General features: G+C 37.2%; 2 protein-coding genes across 3 annotated transcripts in view; both read left to right on the top strand.

Moving 5' to 3' along the window:
- Positions 1–14,563, top strand: part of LOC142350802 (uncharacterized) — a 30,363-nt gene extending 15,800 nt beyond the window's left edge. For both annotated transcript variants that reach the window (XM_075402757.1, XM_075402758.1), the window contains exons 9-17: positions 7,501–7,680; positions 10,589–10,813; positions 11,449–11,563; positions 11,671–11,765; positions 12,035–12,157; positions 12,429–12,543; positions 13,481–13,602; positions 13,824–13,887; positions 14,261–14,563. In XM_075402757.1, coding sequence (XP_075258872.1) covers positions 7,501–7,680; positions 10,589–10,813; positions 11,449–11,563; positions 11,671–11,765; positions 12,035–12,157; positions 12,429–12,543; positions 13,481–13,602; positions 13,824–13,887; positions 14,261–14,419 — 1,198 coding nt within the window. In that variant the 3' untranslated portion in view covers positions 14,420–14,563. The remainder of the gene's footprint in view (positions 1–7,500; positions 7,681–10,588; positions 10,814–11,448; positions 11,564–11,670; positions 11,766–12,034; positions 12,158–12,428; positions 12,544–13,480; positions 13,603–13,823; positions 13,888–14,260) is intronic.
- A 1,091-nt stretch (positions 14,564–15,654) lies between these two features.
- On the top strand, positions 15,655–21,069 carry LOC142350396 (uncharacterized). Its single transcript, XM_075402243.1, has 4 exons — positions 15,655–17,342; positions 17,553–18,451; positions 18,503–19,307; positions 19,671–21,069. The coding sequence occupies exons 1-4, from the start codon at positions 15,655–15,657 to the stop codon at positions 21,067–21,069; spliced, it is 4,791 nt and encodes a 1,596-aa protein (XP_075258358.1).
- Positions 21,070–24,219: the final 3,150 nt, after the last annotated feature.

Here is a 24,219-nt window from a genome sequence, read left to right as displayed (position 1 = left end):
AATGACCACAAAAAACATTTAAAAAAACGTTTGTATTTTTCCCAAAATCAGCAAAGTATGGGGTTTTAGGCACCCCAAATAAATACTAACAATGAGTTGAAAGGAAACGAAAACCGTTATTTGTGGGTTTGAAAGCTATTTTTGTTGATTTGTGACCAACAGAAACGGATTCAAGACCCCGAGGACAAAAACGTTTGTTTAAATGCGAAAATTCTTGAAGAGAGCAATTTAAAAATACAATGATGAGGATCAGAGTAATCATTACATTCTAATTTCTTATTACTCCTCTCAAATTCAGTCAAATTTTTATTGCCATGTTTTACCATGATCTAGTTTAATCAAGAAATTTTCTTGATACACCTTGATAAGGTCATGGCAAAATCGTATTAAGATGTACCAAGAATTTTTGTCCTATCAAGATCTTGGTAAGATAATCCATGTTTTGTCAAGACTGTCAAGATCTTGCATGTCTTGGCAAGGAGTATCAAGTTTCGTTTCACTGACACCCGATTTCTTTTACTCTCGGTCCTAAGCTAGTTATCTAACTGCAATACAAAGGTGCAATTTGCTAATTTTGGGGTTGTTTTGGTCTTCCGTGGACAACAATACTAAAACGAAAAACAGGACAAAGGTACTATCAACGAAATCAAACTGATCTGTATTTTTTTGTTTTTGTTTTTTGAAGAATACGACAGTTTTCAGAACCTAAAAATTCAGGATATTTTTCAGGACTTAAAATTTTTGGTTACCACACATTAGACAACTACTTTCTGCTAAATGATTATATGACCTGTCTAATGTACAATATAGCATGATTTTTTTCTATTTGTTTTCTGAATTTTAATTAAGAACACCTAATCGGAATAATTGCCTTTAAGGAAACAAGCTAATAATGTCTCTCCTCTATAACAAGAGGTACTTGGAACTGTTCAGTTGGCCTTATAATGGTTTCGCTGTTTGTACATTTCGTCTTCAACTGTAATACCAGGAAATAATATATTTTTTAATATGATTATTGTTCCACGCCTGCATGCGTTTGAACTGTGCTGTCATCGTCATATCTTTCGAAATGTATACAGCACCCATAAGTCTTAAAGAAGAGTCTTAGCACAGATTTCGCACATCACGTCAGTTGCTGAGTGGTATCAAAGAGCGCCAGTTTTAATATTGGCATGTGCTCTGAGTAGTTGGAAAGCAAACTCTTGGCGTCACTTCTAAACAACAGCAAGAACCGTCAAACAGCGATAAATTACTTTAAAACTCAAAAATCGGAGAATTTGTCAGAACTCAAGAAAATGACGAAAACTGAAATATTTTAGTAATCGGGAGCGAAAAATTATTGTCCTCGCCTTCGATTTTGGAAAGGAAAACACTGAGCATCTAAAAGTATTAGCACTACATAACCTCTAAGCCGTCCATGAACCCAACGAACAGTATTACATCAAAACCACAAGTGGGTTTGATGCAATACACTTATTTGGTTCAAAAGTTAACACTATTAACACTTATTTGTTGCAAAAGTTTTTTTTTCATATTTTGTCCATTTATAGTAATTTTTCTATTTAATGTTGCTTTAGTTTTTATTCATGGTCAAATGCCATATTTTCAGAGCATTTAGTACTAAGTAATAACCGTCCGTGCTTATGTCAAAAAGCAAATAGTGCAATAATTTGACGTTTGCTTTGTGAACATTGATTTAACTGACTTTATTCGATTAACCAACAAGAAACGAGTAACAATGATGTTAAAAATGATATTTTATTGATTATTTACTTTAACCGAATTGTTTGAGTAGCGCAACCTAATTGTCTTTAGAGCCATCAGACACTGTTACAAAGAGCAGTTATCTCTCAGATTTTCTAGGATTTGAGTTTTGGTCAAATTTAGTCCGTTTCTCGTTAAGTTTACTGGATCGTAGAATCGGCAAAGTTTGCTACGTTAGTTGAGTTTTCTTGCAAGAAGTCAGCATTATTACTATCACTTACTGAAGCCTTACAAATTTAATTTCGAGATTGAAGATATTTCATCACTAAGGATATTCTTAACTTCAATCAAAATCAAATTTGCGTTCCTTTAAACGATCAAGCAACTAATAGTTTCGACAATATTATTAGTCAGTTGTGGAGATCCATGACCGCGTAAAACTCGAGAACCTCGCTGTAAAGATTAGGTGTCCATTGAGACTCTTGAGTAGCTGCAACACAAACTGAGAAGCACGCTGACTCATATATAGCTAAAAAAAAAGAAGCTGGCGAGAGAGAAAGAAAAACCTCCCGTTTTGACGATGCTTGGGATGTGATTAAAAATGAAACAAGCTGGAGTTTAAGCAGATAATCAGTCCATTGATATCTGTGGATAGCGGTTGCCAGAGGAATGAGTAACCTGATTGTGTTGGTGATAACGGTGATCATTTTACAGCTGGCATTGTTGCCTCAAGGTGGAAAGTTGGCTTGCAAGACGAATGCAACTTCTACGGTCGCTTGCGATTCTATCGTGGTCATATGAAAAATATTTTACCCTAAGGACTCACCTGTATAATAATTGCATTTTTGTGAAAATCTGGGTATGTTTTTGTTTATGCCCTCTGGATTTCATCTTGATCCTTATTGCTTCAAAGAGAAAAAAATCCTAAATGAACGCTTTTGATTATTTTGATGAGCTTAATAGATTTCTCTATTCTGTAAAATGAGAAATGATTGGCTACCTGTTTCTAGTTCTTCAGTAGGATGCTACTGTTAATTTGGAATATCACTGAAAATGAAAGCAAGAGCAATGACTAAGATTACGCCTCCGATGTTTGTTCGCAAAAGTTAGAGTGGTCAATCGTAAAATAGTCCTAATTTGAATGAAAGGTTACACAGTACAAAATTTTGATAAATGATCATATGCTCCTAAGTTTGTAAACAGACAGGGCGATTACACTTCATTTTGCAAGTTATACACGACAGTACATGTCTGTCTGATTTTTAGTTGCAGTGATTTTTTTTGCAACCGCTAGAGGTTCAAAATTTGGTTTTCATTCATAAATTTACTCAAGGAAAGCCAAAAGTAGTTTTTCGAGTTTTGTAACTTTAGTGAGATCCAGTAAAGCAATCAACCCGAGCTTGAGTGAGCTATACATTTTTATGTGAATAAAGGTGTTTTACTTCGCAAATAGTCGGCTAAAATTAAGTTGCCAATAAATTGTATTTTTGGCAATTACTGTCGATCAACAGTTGAGCTGTTCAACAACACTTAGAACAAATCGACAACTCAATAACTGTTGTAAACTTGTTTAACTGGTCGTTAGTCTTTGTTGTTCAAGCCGACAAAATTGTTCACTTTTCATGGTTTGCGGTTATATACAATATCACACCGTTTACTGTCGAATTTAACACATTTTTTGAATAGTTTAAACACGTCATTATAAACACCGGCGTTGGCTCAATGTTTTAAATCATGCATGGCCTCTTTGCATTTTTCATGAGTGCCTTGATGCGAAAATTTTTCGGATGGGCGGGAGTTATTTATTACCCAAATTGAAAAAAGTTGGCTCGATTATGCATGTAACAATCAGCAATATTTCTTAAACGGTTCCCAGATAAATGAACAAAAAACCAACTTAGAGATCTGTACGATCGTGTAAAATTGGCAAATAATTGGTGCCAATAAATTGAAATTTAATGCAGAATTGAGTTCCCAGGCGTTTTCTCTCAGAGATGAGTAGATCGGATCTCTTCAACAATTGCACCTCTTTCGCAAAGGGGGGCTATTCTTGAATAGAATTTAACTGAGTGATTTATTAACCAATCAGAGACGACCAATAACTTTCCACGCATGCACATACTATGTTACATTAAATAGAATAAGATAAAGCATGCTATCGCAGTTAGCCGAATTCAAAAACAAAGCGAAAAGAATTTCTAACTGGCGGGTCGGTGGGCGCCGTTTGCGCGCGTCGCGGCTTCGCCGCGATAACTGACCCGCGATTTCCGGATTACATCCCACAGCGCATGACCGTGGCATGGCCGTGAACAGAGGTCCGGAATTGCGCTTCCCCCCAGGCCAGGTAATATTTTTGTAAAGTATAGCACAGAAAGGAGGCGATTCTCTACTAGGTACCAAAGGGGAGGGGCAATTGTTGAAAAGATCCAATAGATCTAATCCAAAGAGTTTTCGAGGCATTAAATGATTGCGAAACTATTGAAGATCTTGCCGACTTACTTTTTTCTTTCATTTCGTGAAGGCCTTGTAAAGGAATTAAGTCTATTTTCAAAAATAAAATTATAACAAAATTTTCAGAAATAGAAGTCTGACCAACCGGAAATCGTACATTGTTTTTTGATTAACAATGTACGTTATCTTAGGCTTTAACAATGAACGACCAAGAATATGATATTTGTTCCCCAAAAGTTTATCAGAAATAGCAGCTTCTATAAAATTTTACTACGAGTCGACAAGGTTATTTGAGTATATTGTTTTAATGCAATCCAATAAGATTAACAGGTAAATTCCCTGTAGTTGCTTAACACACAATCGTAAGTTTAATTTAGCATATTAGAGTAAGCAAGCATCTTATCTTCGTTAACGTCAAGGCAAAAAAGCGCACATCATAAGAGCGGCAAATCTAACTTGATCTTAGTCTTAGTCGAGGTGGCAGGTCTAAGCCTAAGTCTTAAAAACGGTCACCGATTCAATCTACTTCACTCCAGAAACCGAAAATTAATAGGCTAAGCGAACGATTTTGAGACATATTTGAGATTTTGTTTCGTGGGAAACCGGTTTTGGTCTTTCTCCGAAACAATGCATATAATGCATTTATAGCGGAAAAGCTCAACAAATTTTTCATATAATGGGAAGAAAATTTCGCTGTTGAATTGTATAATTTAGTCATTTGAATTTAATTTTTAACATTCTGAGAGCAAAAATATCAAAATCTAATTTTGCAATTTTTTTAACTTCTTTCCAAATGAAATATCTTGTGATTTTTGAAAGCACTTATTGAAGTTGTCATTTATAACAATTAGCCGTCTAACACAAAATACAAATGAAAATAATCTAGACAAATTTACGCAGATATAGAGGTGGCAGTTCTCTAAAAATTTTGTGCGGAATTTTCAAATGTGACCAGAAGAAAACAGGCAAACCATGTTTTTTCAAGATTTAAATGTAATGCAAAATAGGAACAACCAGAAAACTGTTTTACTTCTATTGAAAATTGTTTTAATTCTATCATCAAGTTGCACACAAACTTGGAGTTATATGGCCACAATTGGTACGTTTGTAACACTGATAGAAAGGAAGAAGATTAACACAATTTACCTTGTTTTGCTTGACCAAGCACAATGAAAAAGCACAGATGAGGCTTGCAATTTTAATTGTACTTGATACACAAGGTACCCAAGTTTAGTTAGGTGTAGGTGGCCCCAGACACATGTGCTATATTACCGCATGACGATTAGCTGTAAAGGGATAAGATTTACGACTAGGGGTTGCTTCATGGCAGGGGCAATAAAGTAAAAGATCACCGTTGCTGGCTTTTGATTTGATTGATTTAGCTGGTCTTCTGTATCGTTATTTAAGTTTAATTGCCCTGGAGTCGATTTTGTGTCAAAAAATAACTGCTTTATGATAGCTGAGCTAAAATGAAGGACTTCTGATATTATGATAGGAGCATTCAGAACAATTTCAATGATGCAAGAAAAAGAAAATTTGGCAATGTAAGAAAAAATTTAATATAACAATTACTCGAGGAAATAGCTGGACGCCTAAAAAGTTTTGAAATACACTCCAACACTTCCACCGATTGACTATCAAGCTCGATTTTATAACATTTTTTCAGTTTCGACGGTAACCTGGGTGTGAACAGGGAAGTAAATAAAAAAGGTCTTTTTTTCAAGTGATCGCAATGCCTTCTTCATCAAGTGTTGCTGGTGAAATCTGCAGGTTTTGAAAAGGTTGAAGTTTCTTTCAGTTTAGAGAGTAAACCACAAAATTTTAAGCAAAACGTTATCAAATCTCACGACAACGTCTAACGTTTTGGTTACTTTTCTGCAATTAAATCTATAAATAAAAAAGGCATTCTATTTACAAAGAACATTTGTTTCAGAAAACCTGTGCAAACTTAGCATTTACCAATACTAATGGGGAAAAATAAAAATGACTTTATCAAGGTTTCTGAAACTGGTAAAGGAGGCTAGGGTCTTTTTAAGTTTTTTTTCTTGTCTCTAAATCATTAATGTGAATAACTATACGTCCAAGTTGCATCTTCATTAGAGATAATACTGTCCATTAACCTCATGAGTTGTCGAAAGTATAGAAGCATCAAAATGAGCAAATTTCTGTTAAATTGTCTTAATTCATGTAAAATAAGAAAAAACAGTACGAAGTACGGGCGAAACTATTTTGATAGAAAATGACGTTCAGGTTATCTTTGGATGGTTACAAATTAACGGCTTCAAATGGCTGCATGATTATCTGTCGATGTTATTGAGAAAATGCAAATAATAACCGGTCAGACAGTTGCTTTTAATATCTGAACGATTGTAAGCGATATGAAGGCATAAAAATTTGAGAATTGTGAAAGGTCTGGAAAAATTTAAATCGCAATTTTTCCTAGAGAATTGAAAAATCGCAATTTTTCCTAGAAAAGTATGGAGGTGTCTTTTTAGCAATCGATTCAGTGTTTAACAGTTTTCTTAAAACTAAAACTCCTTTTGTTTAACGGCGCCGAAAAAGATAGAAAGAAAGAAAGAATCAAATTCTCCGATAAACTATGTTACAAAAGTATTCTTTAATTATAATTGTTTTAAAATCACACAATCGTGGCATGAATGATCATCAGAGAGGACAGTAAGCAAGGTCCTAGGACCCAATTAACACTGCCCTGACTAAATAACAAATAGGTTATTGAGAACTGATGAATAAGCAAATTCGAGTAATAGGAAAAACAGAAAAGAATTATTTTTTTTGAGACTAAATGGGTTTTCCTGGTAAGTTTCCAGCTATTTTCCCACTTCCCTGCCAGGAAACATGTGTTCCCGAAAACCTTCCCAGAAATGCGGGATTCTACTCAATCTTGGCATATCTTACGAACACTGGAAAGTTTCCCGGTAAGTTTCCCGGGTCTTTCCCCTATTTTTCCTGGATCTTGCTGGGAAATTTTTCCTGGAAGTTATTGAGATTACGGGGAATCGGTGCACTGGGAGTATATTTAAGAGTTTGAGTATATTTAAGAATTTGCGTTGAACGTTGATGAGTCAATTTCAAGAGTAGTAGAACATTTTAGAAAGAGGTATTGATTGGCTAAAATTGACCTCACGAAAACATCTGGCGCTGGCATGATATTTCTCACCCCCAATTCATAGAGTGTTGGAGTAATTGTGTCAAAAAAGTTGAGTTATAATCAAACTAATATTCTGTTGAGACTTCGTTTGTTTTTTTTCTAAATCTGAAGTTAGATGTCAACTATATCAGCAGATATGAAATCCGTGATATAAAAGTTGGCTCGTGTTTTTTCAGAACGGAAGAAGAATTCGCGACGCTTTCCGAGTTTTACGGTCGGCATGGAACAGCCTACACAAAGAGGTACTCTTCTCATGCAAGGTCATGGGGTCCAGAACAGCACAGCACCAGAGGGGTGGTGGACTGTTATGCTGCATGCAGCAGACCACAAATTTTACATCACAAAGCTAAAGATAGGTATAGTTGAGGCGTTTGTTGTTCTTAAAATGAGTTTTAAGTTGTCTAAATTGTGTTTGAGGCTGCTATTTTTGTTCCGACCCCTCTTGAGGGGGGAGGAACTATATACTCAAATGGGTTTTTTTTCTGTCAATTTTCGCCGATCGATATGTTCATCGTAGAGAGTTGAGACTGGTATCATTAGAAAGCTCGTCCAGCGTAGAATATGGAATTAAAAGGATTTTTGTTAATTTTCGTTTTCTACAGGGAGTTATCGAGGTTTAAACTTCTGAGAAAAGTAGAGTGAAGTTTTTGTTCACATTTTCCGAAATTTTTGCCTAAATTTTCGTCAATTTTGCTAAAATTTGTTAAAATGTTTAAGAATAGTGTCGTTGATTTTATTTTTAAAGACAAACAAGCATTGTTGATTATTTTTATTTAATTTTTTTGGTCAAAAATTCTGGCTAAATATTTATTTTGGCTAGCCTTTTTCATCAAAAACATCACGAAATAAGCTACTTTAGTCCACTTTGATTAAATTTGCCGGCAGTACACCCAAAACAACACTAATATAATCTTTGTAGACTTAGAAGGGGGCTATTCCTACTTCAACTTCCTCTTAGAGTGCTCTGTAATTAAAACTTTGCTGTTTTTTGCTAAATTTACCCGTTGATTATCAAAAAAGCAGAATTTATTTTTGAGTTTTCAACTAACAAATTATCTATATCTACAACATTCGAGAAATCAATTGTTCCTAACGGACAATAAGCATTAGCAGGGCTAGTTTTGGGCCAACCTTGGACTGTTACAATCCAAAAAGAATTCGGATTGTAATCAGTCGGTCTTTTTTTTGAAAAAAAGACCTTTTTTTAATTAATAAAGAACAGAACATATCAAATCAAAGCTCAGGAGTGATAGGTTCAATTGGATTCCTAAGCAGCTCCATGCTAATGCATTTAGTTTTTTACATGAAAGTTTATGGTCGTTTCGACTTTTAAAAATAATTGATTTTTAAATAAATAATGGCTTAATGAACTTTTCCTCTATTTTTTTTCTTAATTTGGTCAACTTGTACCTTAGTGTCAGCAAAGAAAGAATGCTTCTTCATTCTACTGATTTAAAATTTAGTCTCGATAGCAGTTTTAAGCCTGAAGTTATTGTTTTCTGGCTTCGATACTACTAGATTTCAGATTTTTTTATCGCTTTTAGATATTTGCCAGTTTTTCACGTTTTCTAGTTTTGTCACATTATCACATTATTGAATGTTCTCATATCACATTATTAGCGTTCAAAATAAGACACAATCGAACATATTAAAATCCTGAAAGAAGTAGATTATCGTTTTAACGGCCTCGACACTTCTTTCTCGAAGAAATTAATTGATTTTTTAAATTTTGTCTTTAACTGTCATTTTTACTTTGTCGTTTCGGTCGTATGAAATCTCCTGTATAGTGATAGGTTTCATTGGCTTTTCATGGAAGAATAGATGAGCCGATTTTTTTGATATTAGTAGATAGCTGATTACTTACATGACTTTGAAAACAATCGTTTTCCAAAACTTAAAAAAAACTTTTCAATTTAGCGGTTTTGTTCTTTTTATTTTTATTTTGTTACCTAATCTCGTTAATTACAGGTCAAATAGGGCATTATGGGTGTCAAGGGAAGGTGTCAAAAGGGATTGGTGTCCCAAAATCTATTTTTTAAAGAAAGAATTCGTTATGACCCTACTGGCTTCGAAACCGGTTTTTCACAAAAAAAGTAAATAAATTTGATTTTTGTCATATTTGACGTTCTTTTTGTAGACGCAAGAAGACATATTCTGGATAATTGCAGGTCTCATGGGCTTCCTTAGGATGAATAAAGGACCCTATTTAAATATTTTATTTTGTAATTAATGTCTTTCATGACTTAGGATGTAATTTTTTTTCGAAAAAAAATCAAAAGTAATACATTCTTTTGCCCTTTTCTCTTTTTTGTCTTTTTGTTACCTATTCTCACTAATGAATGGCGACATACTACATTGTCGGTATTTGACGAAGGCGCAATTGAATATATTTTGAGGGCCAAAATATGGCTTCACGGTTTTGACAGCGTTTTCTGGCAAGTTTCAATTGAATTTTTGTTATTTTTTGTTGTTCTTTTTAGCAGCTTAAAAAATTGAATAAGGACAGATCCTAATGCCCTTCTGTAGAAGCATTTGTAATTGTAAACTTTTGGGATATTTTACTTGATTTCTAATGGTTTTCATTACTTAAGTTAATTGTTTAAAAAAATAAGCGAATTTTTTAACTTTACAGTATTTGTTCTTTTTTGTCTAATTGTTACCAAACCTTTTTATGGACTGGTCCCATGTGTTTTCTGGTGATTTATAAGTTGTTTAGTTTTAGGTTTATCTGACGGTATGTTGACTTTGTTATTAAATTTTTAAAACAGACATAAAGTTTTTGATGTAATTAATGTTTGTTGTTGTTGTTGTTGTTTGATTTTGCTGTTCGTCCTGACTCGCTTTCTTAATATTGGCATATCACAGCAATCTAATGCATCATTTTTTACTCCACTGAGTTATTTGCTTTGGAGGCTATCTTATCGTTCATACACAATTTTTTTGAAAAAAAATTATGCCAAAATTATGCTAAAACTGTGGATGAGCGGGGTCGGAACCTTATGTGCCATCGCAAATTATCGAGCCTCCTTGTTTATTTTTATGTTCGTTTATGTATATGTGACTTCATGTTTGTGTCTGGATGCCTGCGTGCGTCGTGAATTTTGTATTCATATCTGCAAGTGATTTTGCCAATTTTTCATGATCCACTTTTTTATATCATCAAAAATTTTAGTTTTATTGCCAATAGCCTTATCCTATTTGATAAACACCGAGTGTTCTCTTTTTGGTAGTCGAATCGTGTTGATTTGATGAGGCCTTTTTCAGAGTTGTCTATCAGAACCTGGAAGATTTCCAGCGATTTGAGAACCAGATGGCTGATAACAGGCGGAAATCGAAATCGGCCACTGTTTTGGGCACTAGAAAGCGACTGGATGTTTCACCAGAAACGGAGCGCAATATTCGCTCAAGGGAGATCAGATCGGGCAAATTCAGTTCTGTGCCCAGCAAACAGAGGGTGGCTTTGAGAAGTGGAAAATCGGAGATTTCCAGGTTGGTTGTAAATTCTGAAGTAATCATGAAGAGTAAAAATTTTTTCAATGCTGAGACAAAGCTTGAATTGTTTTCGAAAAAATCCTTATGATACTCTTGGAAAGAAACATGGATCTCTATTAACTTGCACGTTGTTTGTGAGAACTACAAATTATATATGTTGTCATATATGTTCTTTAAGTCATGATTTATTGAGCACAATCCTTCGAACTAACAAAAATGTTGTAAGGTAATTCAAGTTTTGTCAACAAAATCAAATCTTACATATCTTAGCAAGCTTTTTCAATGTTCGGTTCAATGGCTATAATTATAGTCCGGCCCAAAATTCCTTGTTATAAGACTTTTTTTCTTTCCGTTTCAGCCTATTTTGTTCAGTTATTTTCCTAATCGTAGCTTTCCCAGCAGGTAAAATTTGTCTAATGATTTTTCCTGACACCAAGCAAGTGATTGATGTAGATGCGTTTTCCTTAATTTTTCTGCCGGTCTTTTAATGAAAAGCTAAAACTTTTTGCTAAAGCCGAAACTTTATTTTTGTTTTTCGCAATTAATTACTTCACTTTGGTTTAATGCGCAATATGCTTTGACCTTGCACTTTTTAGAGGCCAGGTTCAGATGCTTTCCAATGTTTGTTCTAGACCGTCTGACACAAATGGAGACACGGCATCAGCTGCGATATCTGTTGGTCAATTTGAAATAGGAGATGCGATCGATGGAGCCTGTAATGAACTTATCATCAACAAAGAACAAGTGGTATATTTTAAAACATTTTTTCTTTAAGATTCAGTTCAACTTCGTTAAATTTTTTGCCCTTTGAAGTTTAAGCTTCTGAAATATCAAACTGTTTTGCTGGTATTTAGGGCCCTGAGCCATCAAGAGGATTTCGGCAACCTTTCAGACCTATCAACCCATTCAAAACCATTGCCAGTCAAACTATTACACTCACAAAAAATAGGTAATTTTTGCTCTGCTGTTGTAAATGTGTTTGCAAATGTAGCTGGTCTTACATTCTTATTGCTCTAAAGAGATTTTCATGTTTTAAAGGGTGTACTTCAAGGTTTGAAAATTATTAATATAGAAATTTTCTCTATAATCACAGCTCTAGTCGGAATAGTTACTTTCAGCGCTCATTTTATCACATTTTATCTTTTATCGTTTTTCTCATTTAGTGAAATAAATTTATCATCTTAACTATACCAAACAGCTTTAAACAGTGATTTTTAGGCCTGAAACAGACGTGGTCTTTGAGCCTCCGATTGTTTTGATCCCAGGAATATCCAACCAATCAAAACGCAAGGATCCGGACGAATTCAGGGAGACCAATGATCCAATGTCACCTCGACTTCTGTGAGTTAGAAGCCGTACTTTAAAATAAGCACTTGATTTGTCTACTAAAAAGAATACTTAAACCATTTTGTTGGGAAGCTTAGTAAAATTATTGTCGTAGAGTTTGCAGTTTTATTTTAAAAAAGCAATCATATCAATAAGTTGAGTGGCCCTTAAATGTTACAGAACTATTTGTAAATAATTTTGAGTGCTGCTCTGCGTGTAAACGTTTGGTGGATAGCAGTTCCAAACTAGCTTCGAAACTCTTACTATCGCTGATGCAATGTTCCAGTCCTGGCCAGCGACAGATGTTAAAGAGTGGTGGGGGTGGCAGCACATCCCGTGGAAACAGACCCTACACTACCATACCTAAGACCTCTACCAAGGACAAATGGAACAGTCATAAGGTACTATTTATTTATTGAAAAACTTAGACATCTGCGATAAATTCGCAAAGTACGGATCAGTAGAGCTGTGCGTTACAAAACTTCTCATTTTTGTCGCACCAAAATTAAAGATAAATTTAGCCTAATTGATATCTTAGAATAAAATAAATACTAGTTGTTTTATTGTGCATTTTGACGTGATCGGTCAGCTGTTATACCTAGGTTCATATTCCCTTGTAATTTTACATGAACCGAATATGACGTCATAAAAATCATTACCATTTCTTGGTGTGATCCTTGTATTATTACTAGGAGATCGTCAACATGAATACTGGACGTAATTTGTTGATATAACCAAGATATCATAAAAGGAAAGAAAATTATGGCCTTTTTATGAATTCTAGTAAAGCATTTATAACCAATTTATGATTTCAGGAAATCCTATTTATCAAATTTTGATAGCAGTTATTATTATTGTACAAAAACCAGGTGATCTATAAGGAAAAAATCATTTATGAAACAATGTGCTAAAATGTAAGAACATCTACTGATCTCACAACCATTCTAAAAGCAAAGTTCATAAGCAATGTCAGGTTTTCAGTTGTATTCTACTTGGTTCTTAAAAATAGCGCGAACCAAACTTGAGGAATTGAGAGGAATTTTTGATGAAAACATAACAAAAATTTTGTTTCTTAATGAAAAATTACGCTTTGAAACGATTAGGCTTTATTCTTTTGCCATTAATCCACATAAAATTCCTGAAGCAAAGGTATTCTGAAATTCGGATTGGCTGAGTTAATGGTTGTAGATATCACTTATCTCAAGTAAAGGAGAGTACCATTATTCCTAATTAATTTACAAAAAAATGAAAGTCACACTTTTGGACAATACCTGCGGTATTCCCTCTATAATCTTGCCAATTTTGCGAACATTCATGGCATCTTGTTCTGTGTTTCAGCCGAGTGACGAGAACGATAGAGTAAAGGGAGCTGCCAATCATCCCTTCTACTCTTTGAACCAGAATGTTCTAGAAAAAATGGTCATGGTAAACCATTTGGGTCGCAAACGATCTACGCCCTGGTGAGTTTTCTATTCCATAGTTTGGACAAACACTTTCTATTTTCTATCTTTGGAACAAATAGATTATTTTGTTCAAAAAAGTGACTCTAAATTGCCTCCTCTCGCTACCGGTTCCTATCTGCATTTTTTTTCGTAGAAGAACTTGAAATTGGTACGAGAACGCTTTCGGTTAATAAACTGAATCTACATTTCAGTAATTCAGTTTGTGTTGCACTTTTCAGGTGGCGAGACGCTTATGGTGTGTCATCAAAGGAAATTTCTCAATATCTCCAACCGAGTGGACAAGTAAAGACTGATTTGTGTTATAATCTTAATCTCATTTTTATCATACTTAATTTTAACGCATGTTAGTACTTTGCCCAAATTAATTTTTAAAACTGCAAAATAGCTCTCATAACGATTTCTATAACAAACATTATTCACAGAACTTCAAGCTCGTTGCGTATTTTAAAAAAAATTATTCAAAATATTGTCAAGGAATCGTTGCTTTATTTTGCCATCCCCGTAAGCAGACTTACAGTTTTTGACGGAAAAGTTTGAATCAGCTCTATGAAAGTGATTTTTTGTACAATTTTTTCTATCAGTGATTCCGTATCTGACCTTATATGGGCATGAAATGATAGATCTGATCTTTGGAACCACAGTTTCAATGTTTTAGATGAGAGGACCACCACCAACAGCCGAAGATATCGGACCCCAGGCTGATTTATGGGGAGGCGAAGCGACAGAGTTAGAACCCTCAATCGAGTACATGCCAAATATTGCCTCAAAGAAGAACATATTCACGTGGGGTGACATTCTGTCCGCAACATCATAGAAGATTTTATCATTCTGTGTCCACATCAAACAATGATTTTAGCGTATTTCTACATCAACCGAGAAAAACTATTCAGTAATACTTAAAAATGCTTGTTTAGAAGATTTTGATTATACAAGAGTTAATATACTTTTATGATCCTTGTTGGTGTTTCCTAAGAAAAAAATACCCATTTTTGAGTAGGATTAGCTTTTGTGTCTTAGCTTTTGTGCTGGGGTAGCTTAGCGCCACCTTTAGGCACATTATTGTGCTTTGTTTACAGAATAAGAGCAGATCAGAAATGGAAGACCCATGTAAACGGTCCGTAACCGTTTAGCCCCCCAATTCTTCCCCTTATTATTTAGTTCAAATTTTTTGAGTTCATATTCATAATCGCTGTAAAAGTCATATCTTTAACTTTGATTTTTCATGACTTTCAATACCAAACCTTTTTATTCATTATCATACATGAGTTTCATCGTGCCACACTTAATTTTGATAGTAAATGCGGGTATAAACCACACCTTTAAGCTATTATTTAACAAGCATACAAGCTTATAGAAGAACACACAGCAAAATAAACTCTTGAAAACCAGTCGTTGTCTCTGAAAGCGTATCAGACTAAAGAAAAGATAACAAATTTTGGCGCATCCTCGATTTTAAAACCGAACCATCGACTCACAATACAAAGACAACATAAAATTTCTGACGTGTAGTTTTTAACTAAAACTTTAAAAAATCCCACCACCTAGCTGAATTAAACGTGCTATAGATTTTTTCCATCTGATATTTTAGCACTTCAAATTTCTAGGCTGTCAGGCTTTCTAAGTAAGTTGCAGTTCGATGACCTTCCCCCTGCATCGTTCATTGCACTCCGAACATTATGATGCAATCCGCTCAATGCAGTTCTCTAGTCCATGCGGCTAGAGGTCCCACATTTGCTAATAAGATTGACTGGGGCCTGAGCGGGCGAGGCTGCGGGTTCTCTTTTGAACCAACGCATAGGCTGACGACGGGGAGATTTGGTAAAACATAAGACAACCAAACCATTAATAGCTGTCCACAACAGCAGTATAAATAGCATTCAAGTTATTTTCAGATACAAAAAAAAACAATTAATAAGCGTTCAAACAACATTTTAAGTGCTAACTAAAAGTGCAGTGACTCATAACACTCATAGTGCAATAATTTTTTTGTGAATGTCATCGTGCAACCATAAACAAAGTAACCATTAACCAATGAGAAAAGCCAGAACCATGTCAAGCAAAACCAAAACAAAGTCAACCTCCAAGGCTCAACTCATGCAACTCTTGAAGTTCAAAGTCATTGAATGGGAAGCAGCACAAGACCTACTCGACGAACAAATGCAACAAACAGAAGCAGCAACAGACCTCCAAGAGCTCGTTGACGAACTTCGACAGCAAAAAGCGGAGCTTGATCGCATGTGTAACGAACTCATAGAACAGCAGTTGACACAAGAAGAGTTCGACACTGTTGCTGCAGAGTCTGCACGGAGAAATTGCAGATGGCTGAGAACCAAACAAAAAGTCAGATTGCTTCATGGGTCAAACCATCAAAAGTTCAGCTCTTCCGACACCTCCTCGGAAGAACCCAACAGAATGCGCAGCAAGGTGGTTGTTTCAGGAAGCAGACGTAAACAACCAAGTGGAATGAGACGTAAAACGCCAATGCAAAATGCAGGTGGAAACGCTGAGAGCTGGGATGAGGTGTTCAGTTCTGATGACCATGATGGTGTACCGTTCAAAAACAGTCATCGTGATCTTCAAAAAGAAAGAACAAGTATAGAAAAATACAATGCTCAGCAACAGAAACCAAAAGAGAACAGTGAGATACAGGAGCATCGCAGCTTCAGTGAAGATGCGAAACAGGTTCAGAGTTGCCCGATTGTTGATGTGAACGTTCCAAATCAAGGTTTTGCTACCCTCAATATTTCTAGACATCAACCATCAGACACTGTGTACTGGAATTCAGGTACAGCAACCGGATTTCAACATCAGGCAATGCCTGACAATTTCACTCAAACTTTGGCAGACAATCACTATCCGCGGGATCAGCAGCAGTCACGTCATTTGCTCATTAGTCAAATGGATCACTCATTCCCAGAGACAAACAAAATGATGAACGCTCCCAACGGAGAGACCAACCGTCACCTATATTTCATGCCCCTACAGTTTTCTGAGCAACAGTTCCAACAACGACCCCGCAGTTCTGAATGGACCAACCATCAAGTGATGATGAATGCTTTCAGTCTACCAAAGATTAGTCTTGACCATTTCTCAGGCGATCCTTTGATGTGGCATCAATGGTACAGTTTTTTCAAGTCAACCATTCACGACAATCCAGCTCTTTCAACTGTTCGGAAAATGACATACTTGCAAAACTCGGTAACTCACAAAGCAAAAGACTTCATCTGTGGTTACTCTTACAACGGAGACTTCTATGAGGAGGCACTTCAGGAACTTATCAGAAAGTTTGGAAAGCCGCAGCATGTTGTGAGTGCCTACCTCACACAACTTGAACAATGGCCTAGGACCAGAATGGATGATCCCAGCAGCTTTGTAAGTTTTGCGTCCTTCCTCAGACGTTTGGTACAGACCTTTCGACTTCACCATTTTGAATCGGACCTGAAGGCTTCTGCGGTAGTTAAAGTTGCCAAGGAGAAGTTGACAACACCAATGACGATTCGCTGGAATCAACATGTAAGGAGCATGAGAATAGAGCAGCCAAATCTGGCTGACTTTGCAGAATGGATAAGCACATATGCAGAGGCTTGCGAGGATGTCTCTCCACAAAGACAACAAAGGACAGACCGGGTTGAACGGCCTTCCCAAGGCCAGAAACACATAGTTCTTCAAGCCAGCTCAAATTGTCAACTCTGCTCTGGGGATCACAACCTTGGTCGCTGCAAAGAATACCTGAGCAAGTCTGTAGCTGACCGTCAGCAATTGGTGAGGCATCACAACTTGTGTGTCAATTGCTTGAAGAGACATGAGAGTAGATTTTGTATTTCAAAGATTCGATGTCTTGTAGACAGATGCAATGGGTTTCATCATTCAACTCTCCATCGAGACGACTTCAGGACTTTGCAGAGAAGTGATTTCCAAGCAACGAGTAAAGGGTGATTTCAATCCAGGAACAACCCGGTGCAGTCAAACTACGGTAGAAACTTCAACCATACAACGTCTCAGCTGTCATCAGCAACCATTAACACGCCAAATAACAACAACAGAAGGGGATACAATCAAAACACTTTCAACCCCCGTAATCCAAGCTATGGAAACAACAACTCGCATCAAACTGCCAATCAGCAGCACATCAATCCCCAGCAAACTAATGACAGAAGTAACACTCACTTTCAATCAGTGACTAGCAACGAACTGAATGATGATTCATCAAAACTTCCACGGGTGCAAAACCACACTTGTAGCAGAAATCGGGAACCCACATGGGTCAGAGCTTTTATTCAACTACAGGCAATACCGTTCACGCTCTTCTACAAAGACTTCAACATAGACACCTATGCACTTTTGGACAGTGGAAGTGATAAAACACAGATCACACAAAACATTGCTGATGCTCTTCGGATTAGAGTCCCCAAAGATATAGAACTTCCTCTAGCTTCGCTACATGGGGAGCACAAAGTGACAACAGCTGATGTCATGATTGGAATTGGTTCACTTCACAGCTCAAAACCGGTGACAAGTCTTCCTGTGTACGCAACCTCCATTGAGCAGTTCCAGATGCCAATTGTCCCCGCAGAAATGTTGAATAGACTTTGTAGAGACCATGATCATTTGGCAGAAATCAACTGCCCACAAATTTGTGACAACAAAATTGGAATACTCATAGGGGCAGATGCTTTTCTGGCTACTGTTCCAAGACATTTCACTACCGGCAAACCAGGAACACCATACGGAGTCAACACACTGTTAGGATGGACTTTGACAAGCCCTGTGCCACAAGAGTACTTTCAACCAAACAATAAAGGAAGCAGCAACCACAACAATCCTCTTTTCAACTATCTCAAGCGAGGTAGTGACGACCCGGACGAAAATCTCTAGATCTTTTTTTGGACCTTTGAAGGTGTCAACTTTAGTCAGGTTTCTACGAAGGGACACAATGAAGAAGACCAGAAGGCAATAAAGACTTTGGCAGAGACCACACATCACAACGGGGAAAGATATGAGATTGGATTCCCTTGGCGAGAAAACGTCACGCTACCCAACAACTACTTCATGGCAAGGGTTCAGTGGCACGCTCTGCAGAAGCGATTAGAGAAAGACAACCAACTGAAACAGAGATATATGATCACTATCTTTGATGATATGGATAAGGGATACATAGCAGCTGTTACGAACCAGGATGCAAAGAACATTTGGTACCTACCGCATCATCCCGTCATCAACAAGCAAAAACCAGACAAGATAAGACGAGTGACAAATGCAGCCTCAAAATACAAAGGGGTTTCTTTGAACGATGCACTGCTAACGGGACCGGACCTTTTGTGCACTCTACATGGACTTCTTCTACAGTTTCGTCAGTACAAGGTTGCAGTAACAGCAGACATAGAGGCTATGTTCATGCAAGTTGGAATCAGAGAAGAAGACCAAGATGCTCTCCGTTTTTTGTGGAGCGACAATGATCAGGAGAGGACATCCAAATACCAACGACTCATTTTTGGAGCAACATGTTCTCCTGCCTGCGCAATTTTTGTTCTGCAAAAGTGCGCCAACGATAACAGACAAGAACATCCAAAAATCTTTGACTCAATCACAAAACAATTTTACATGGATGACTTCATTCAAACATTCTCAACAGAGGAAGAGGCAGCAAATACAGCGACTGAGCTGAAACATGTTCTCAAAACAGGGGGTTTCAACCTCACCAAGTTTCTCAGCAATAACCCTGCTGTGCTGGAAAAGATTCCAGAGGAAGACAGAATTTGAGTTCTAAAGTTACAAAGGATACTTGGTCAAACATGGAACCCTGAGTCCGATCAACTTCTTTTTGCGAAACCCGAACTGAGCTATGAAAGAGAGAATATCACACAGAGAAAGCTTCTCTCAATGGCTGCTTCTTTGTTTGATCCCATTGGAATAATCTCGCCTTTTGCAATTCGACCGAGATGCATCTTGCAAAAAGTCGTCAAACAAGGACACAATTGGGACCAGCTACTATCAAAGGAACATTACGACGAAATTCAGCAATGGATGGAAGACTTCCAGAATATGCCTTCAATTTAAATCCCCAGATGTCTAGTTCCCAACGTCGATGGAACTCACGAGTTGCACACCTTCACAGACGCTTCACTTTCAGCAGTATCAGCAGTGGTGTACCTGAGGACAATCTCCGCTGACGGCTCAATAGCTACCCAATACGTCATCAGCAAGTCCAAGTTGGCACCAATCAAACAGATGAGCATTCCCAAATTCGAGCTCGAAGCAGCTACACTGGGAGCAGAACTAGCAGGCTTCTGTGAGACCGAGATGACAATAGATGTGAAGAGCAAAAAATTTTGGACCGATAGCACAGCAGTACTAAGCTGGATCAAATCAAAGGATCGACAGAATATGTACATCGCAAATAGGCTCAACAAAATTGCTGAGAACTCAAACAAAGACGACTGGCGACACGTACCAGGAAAAATGAACCCGGCTGATCATGGTACCAGACGTCTAGCTCCATGCGATCTTCAAAAATTGTGCATAACAGCACCTTCTTTCCTGATCAAACTTGAGAGCGAGTGGACATTCTCCGGTGGCAAAACAGCTCAAACATACGCCAATCAAGTTGATGTCAAGACCAGTGAAAAACCGTTGGTAGATCCAAACGGATTTTCAAATTGGCTTAGACTCCTTGGCACCATTAGAACAGTGTTTCGAGCAGAGCGCGTACTGAAGAGGTTGATCAAACGCGACGTACCTTGCGACTTGGACGACTTCGCGGCTGACGAAAACACGGCTCGGAGCTTTCTCTTGAGGATATCTCAGTCCACACACTTCAAGGACACAGTTTCTCGACTTCAAAGTGGACTTACCCTAGACAAGAAAGACAAACTATTACCATATACACCCTTTCTGGATAATGACGGACTACTTAGGGTTGAGGGACGAATTCAGAAATCTGGATTGCCTTTTCAGAGCAAACATCCGGTGATACTCCACAGCAAGTGCAGAGTTGCCAAACTGCTTATTGAGAAAGCACATCACGATTGCGGGCATCATGGAATGGAACATGTTCGTGCACATATCCAAGCAACGTTCATGATAGTTGGAATCCGCAGAGCTCTAAGAACTCTAGGGAAGTACTGCTTCATCTGCAGACGCTGGCGAGCAGACAATGTCAGACCGCAGATGGCTCCTCTACCAAAATTTTGCTTTCCGGAGCACTCCAAACTCTACCGATTTGTGAATACTGGAATGGACATGTTCGGTCCCTTTCACATTGAAAAATCCAGAACCCAGACAGAACTCAATTATGTCTGCATGTTTACATGCTTGGTCACACGAGAGGTACACTTGGAAGTTTGTGAGGACCTCTCTACTGACTGTCTACTAATGACTATTCGACGTTTTGTATCCAGACGAGGATACCCTGATGTCATTGTTTCGGACAACGGGAAAAATTTTTTGGAGCTAACCAGGCAATGAAACTCAATTTTCAGGAAAACTACAAACCAGACAACAATTACATACGTCTCCAGCTGACCCAACAGAACATCCAGTGGACGTTCAACCCACCTCTGACACCGCACTTCGGAGGGGTTTGGGAACGACTTATCCAGTTGGCTAAATGAACCCTACTTGTTGTCCTCGGAAGCCGCCGACTAAACTTTTCAGTCTTCCATACAGTCGTAGCGGAGGCAGAAGGAATTCTTTATTCACGCCCGCTGACGCATGTTGGGAGCACTTTGACCGACGAGGAACCATTAACACCGAATCATTTCCTGATGGGAAGACGCCACTTCTGCCTAAAACCTCTGGCAAACAACAGAACCCGGTTTTCAATTAAAGACTTCAAGGAGTCACAGACCCTTTTGGACCACTATTGGTCTCGTCTTCTCAAAGAATTTGTACCGGAACTTAACAGACGGACAAAATGGCAGCAAGCCAACGCTGAGCTCAAGAAAGACGATGTTGTTTGGCTCTACAAAGATTTTACACCCCGAGGAATTTGGCCCATTGGTCGGATCGTCAAAGCACATGTGAGTAGAGATGGAGTGGCAAGAAGCTTCGACATCAAGACCAGTACTGGCATGGTGCAACGTCCCGCAGTGAGATTCGGCAAAGTGTTTGAAACTGACAATGATTCTTCTTCTTCGTTGGCCGCGGAGGGTGAATGAATCTATATATTAATCGCGTGAACACATAGGGCGGCATGTTTTAGAGGCATCACTTATGAGCATGTTTTAACAGTACTGCCGAAGGGCACGGTTAAGCAGTTGCCTAATTGGGGTTAATGACCGAAAAAGTGTGCTTTAAGGTCATTAACCGATTAATGTTTCTAAAAGGTCATTGACCCAAAAATGTTGCAAAAAGGTCATTGACCGAAAAGTTTTGCCAAAAAGTCATTGACCCAAAATGTTGCTAAGAGGTCGTGTCATCTACCGAAAAAAGCTTTGCGAAAAAGCGTGTTATCAGAATTTATGAAAAAGACAGTAATCCGTGTTGCAATTAACCAGGATAATAGTGTCGAAAAAATCATTGGCCAATTAGTTGTTCAATAAAGGGTTTGAGACCAGAAACTTCTTCAGAAAACGATCTTTGACCGAAAAGCTTTTGATACTGAAAAGGTAAATGATGGAAATTGTTTCAAGACAGAGAGGGTTCTATGACCGAAGAAAAGACATTGTTTTTCGTAATTCATTGTCAAAAATTGTTATTGACGAAAAGGGTGGTGTTGAAAACTTGTGAAGGAAAAGTCACTCACCAAAAACGTCATGGATTGCAATTTGGATGATGGAAATTTGTTTTTTCAGAGCTTCACTGTACGAAAGTTTTTTAATACAGATCAAAATAAGCAAACAAAGTGTAAATGACACAAAAGCTGCCTATGCAAAAACTAAAGTTGATTGCCAAAAAATATGTATGACAAAACTGAGGTCTTGAATAATTACAAATTTTTTTGCACCCAGTAGAAGACTTGTTTACATTAAGGGTTTAATAAATTATTGCATACAAAACATGATAAAATTATAATCTAGCTTCTTTAATTTTTTCGAAGAAAATTTTGTTGGTGGCATTAGCAGGCACTTTAACTTTAAAAGCATTCGCAAAGGCTTGCCAACGAATACTTTGAGCACATTTATTGTCTTGGGAACATCCACCGTGTTGTCACTAGCACATTCATCCTTTTTATGAGAACCAGAACTCATTGTCTCACCCAGGATCATCTGTTTTCTCTTCTTTTGAACTGTAGTGTCTCTCCATCTCTTCAGTTCCTTCCTCTATCTTTTTTCTGTTGTTGGATCTTCTGTTTTTTGCTCTTCAAATGTTCTCTAACTGTAATATTTTTGAACTCAAATTTTTGCTTTTGTTTTTTGCGCCTGCTCACTATCTCGCTGATCTTGTACTTTCTCTCTCTCATGATTGAGGCTTCTTTCTTTTTTCTGTCCCATTTCCCTTCATTCTATCGGTTTCGGTTTTTTTGAGTTCTTTCTCTCGATCACTTTCCTTTTTCCTCCTTTCTCTGTCTTTTTCTTTTCTGGGCTTTTTGCTAACTTCTTTTTTAATTTGTCTGGTTTTGATTCAGGTTTTTATGTCCTATTGTTTTTTTTGGGGTGGGTTCCTGATGTTATTATGGTTTCTGTTGCATTGTATTCTTTCTGTTCTTTCCTCTTTCGCCAATTTCGATTTTTTGTTCTTTTTTTCTCGTTAATTCCCTTTTGGCTCCCGTTTGCTTTCTCCCAGACTCTTGTTTTTTTCTGAGTTCCTTCACTGCTTTCAACCTTCTTTTGTTCTGTCTTTTTGGTTTTTCCGTACTTTTAATCCTATTTGCTCTCCACTCATTATATATTTCTGCTGATATCGATATCTCTCTTTCTCTCCCTCTTTATACCTCATTTTATCTGTTTTGATTTTTAATGCTCTGTGAGAACGTCTATTACTCTTAACTCGCATAAAACTTTTCTTTTACAAATTTGGATCTCCATTTTTTTTAGTGTGTCCAATGTAGTTTTGCAAAAAAATTCATCGAAACTTTTGCATGTACACCAGTTATCACGAATAAGTTTTCAATGGAATATCAATAGTTAAAGTTTCAAGTTAAGATGCATTCAGTTAGCCTTTACGAACCTGCTAGTACTCCTTCAATCATGTCAAATTGATGCATAAAACGCACTTAAGCGGAAACTTTTGAGGCAGTAAATTTGAATTTCTAATGTCAATTATTTTGTTCTTTTCTGATAAATTTAATTGCTAAGTTTTGTTGTTGCTTGCCGGAGTGTAAACGGTCCGTAACCGTTTAGCCCCCCAATCCTTCCCCTTGTTATTTAGTTCAAATTTTTTGAGTTCATTTTCATAATCGCTGTAAAAGCCATATCTTTAACTTTGATTTTTCATGACTTTCAATACCAAACCTTTTTATTCATTATCATACATGAGTTTCATCGTGCCACACTTAACTTTGATAGTAAATGCGGGTATAAACCACACCTTTGTAAGCTATTTTTTAACAAGCATACAAGCTTATAGAAGAACACACAGCAAAATAAACTCTTGAAAACCAGTCGTTGTCTCTGAAAGCGGATCAGACTAAAGAAAAGATAACAACCTAAGCATGCTTTTTCTCAATATTCCGAT

Source organism: Convolutriloba macropyga, chromosome 12, assembly GCF_964194025.1.
Source record: "Convolutriloba macropyga chromosome 12, txConMacr16.3, whole genome shotgun sequence".
NCBI lineage: Eukaryota > Metazoa > Xenacoelomorpha > Acoela > Convolutidae > Convolutriloba > Convolutriloba macropyga.
The sequence above is the reverse complement of the archived record's forward strand: the minus strand, read 5'-3'. Positions and strand labels throughout refer to the sequence as shown.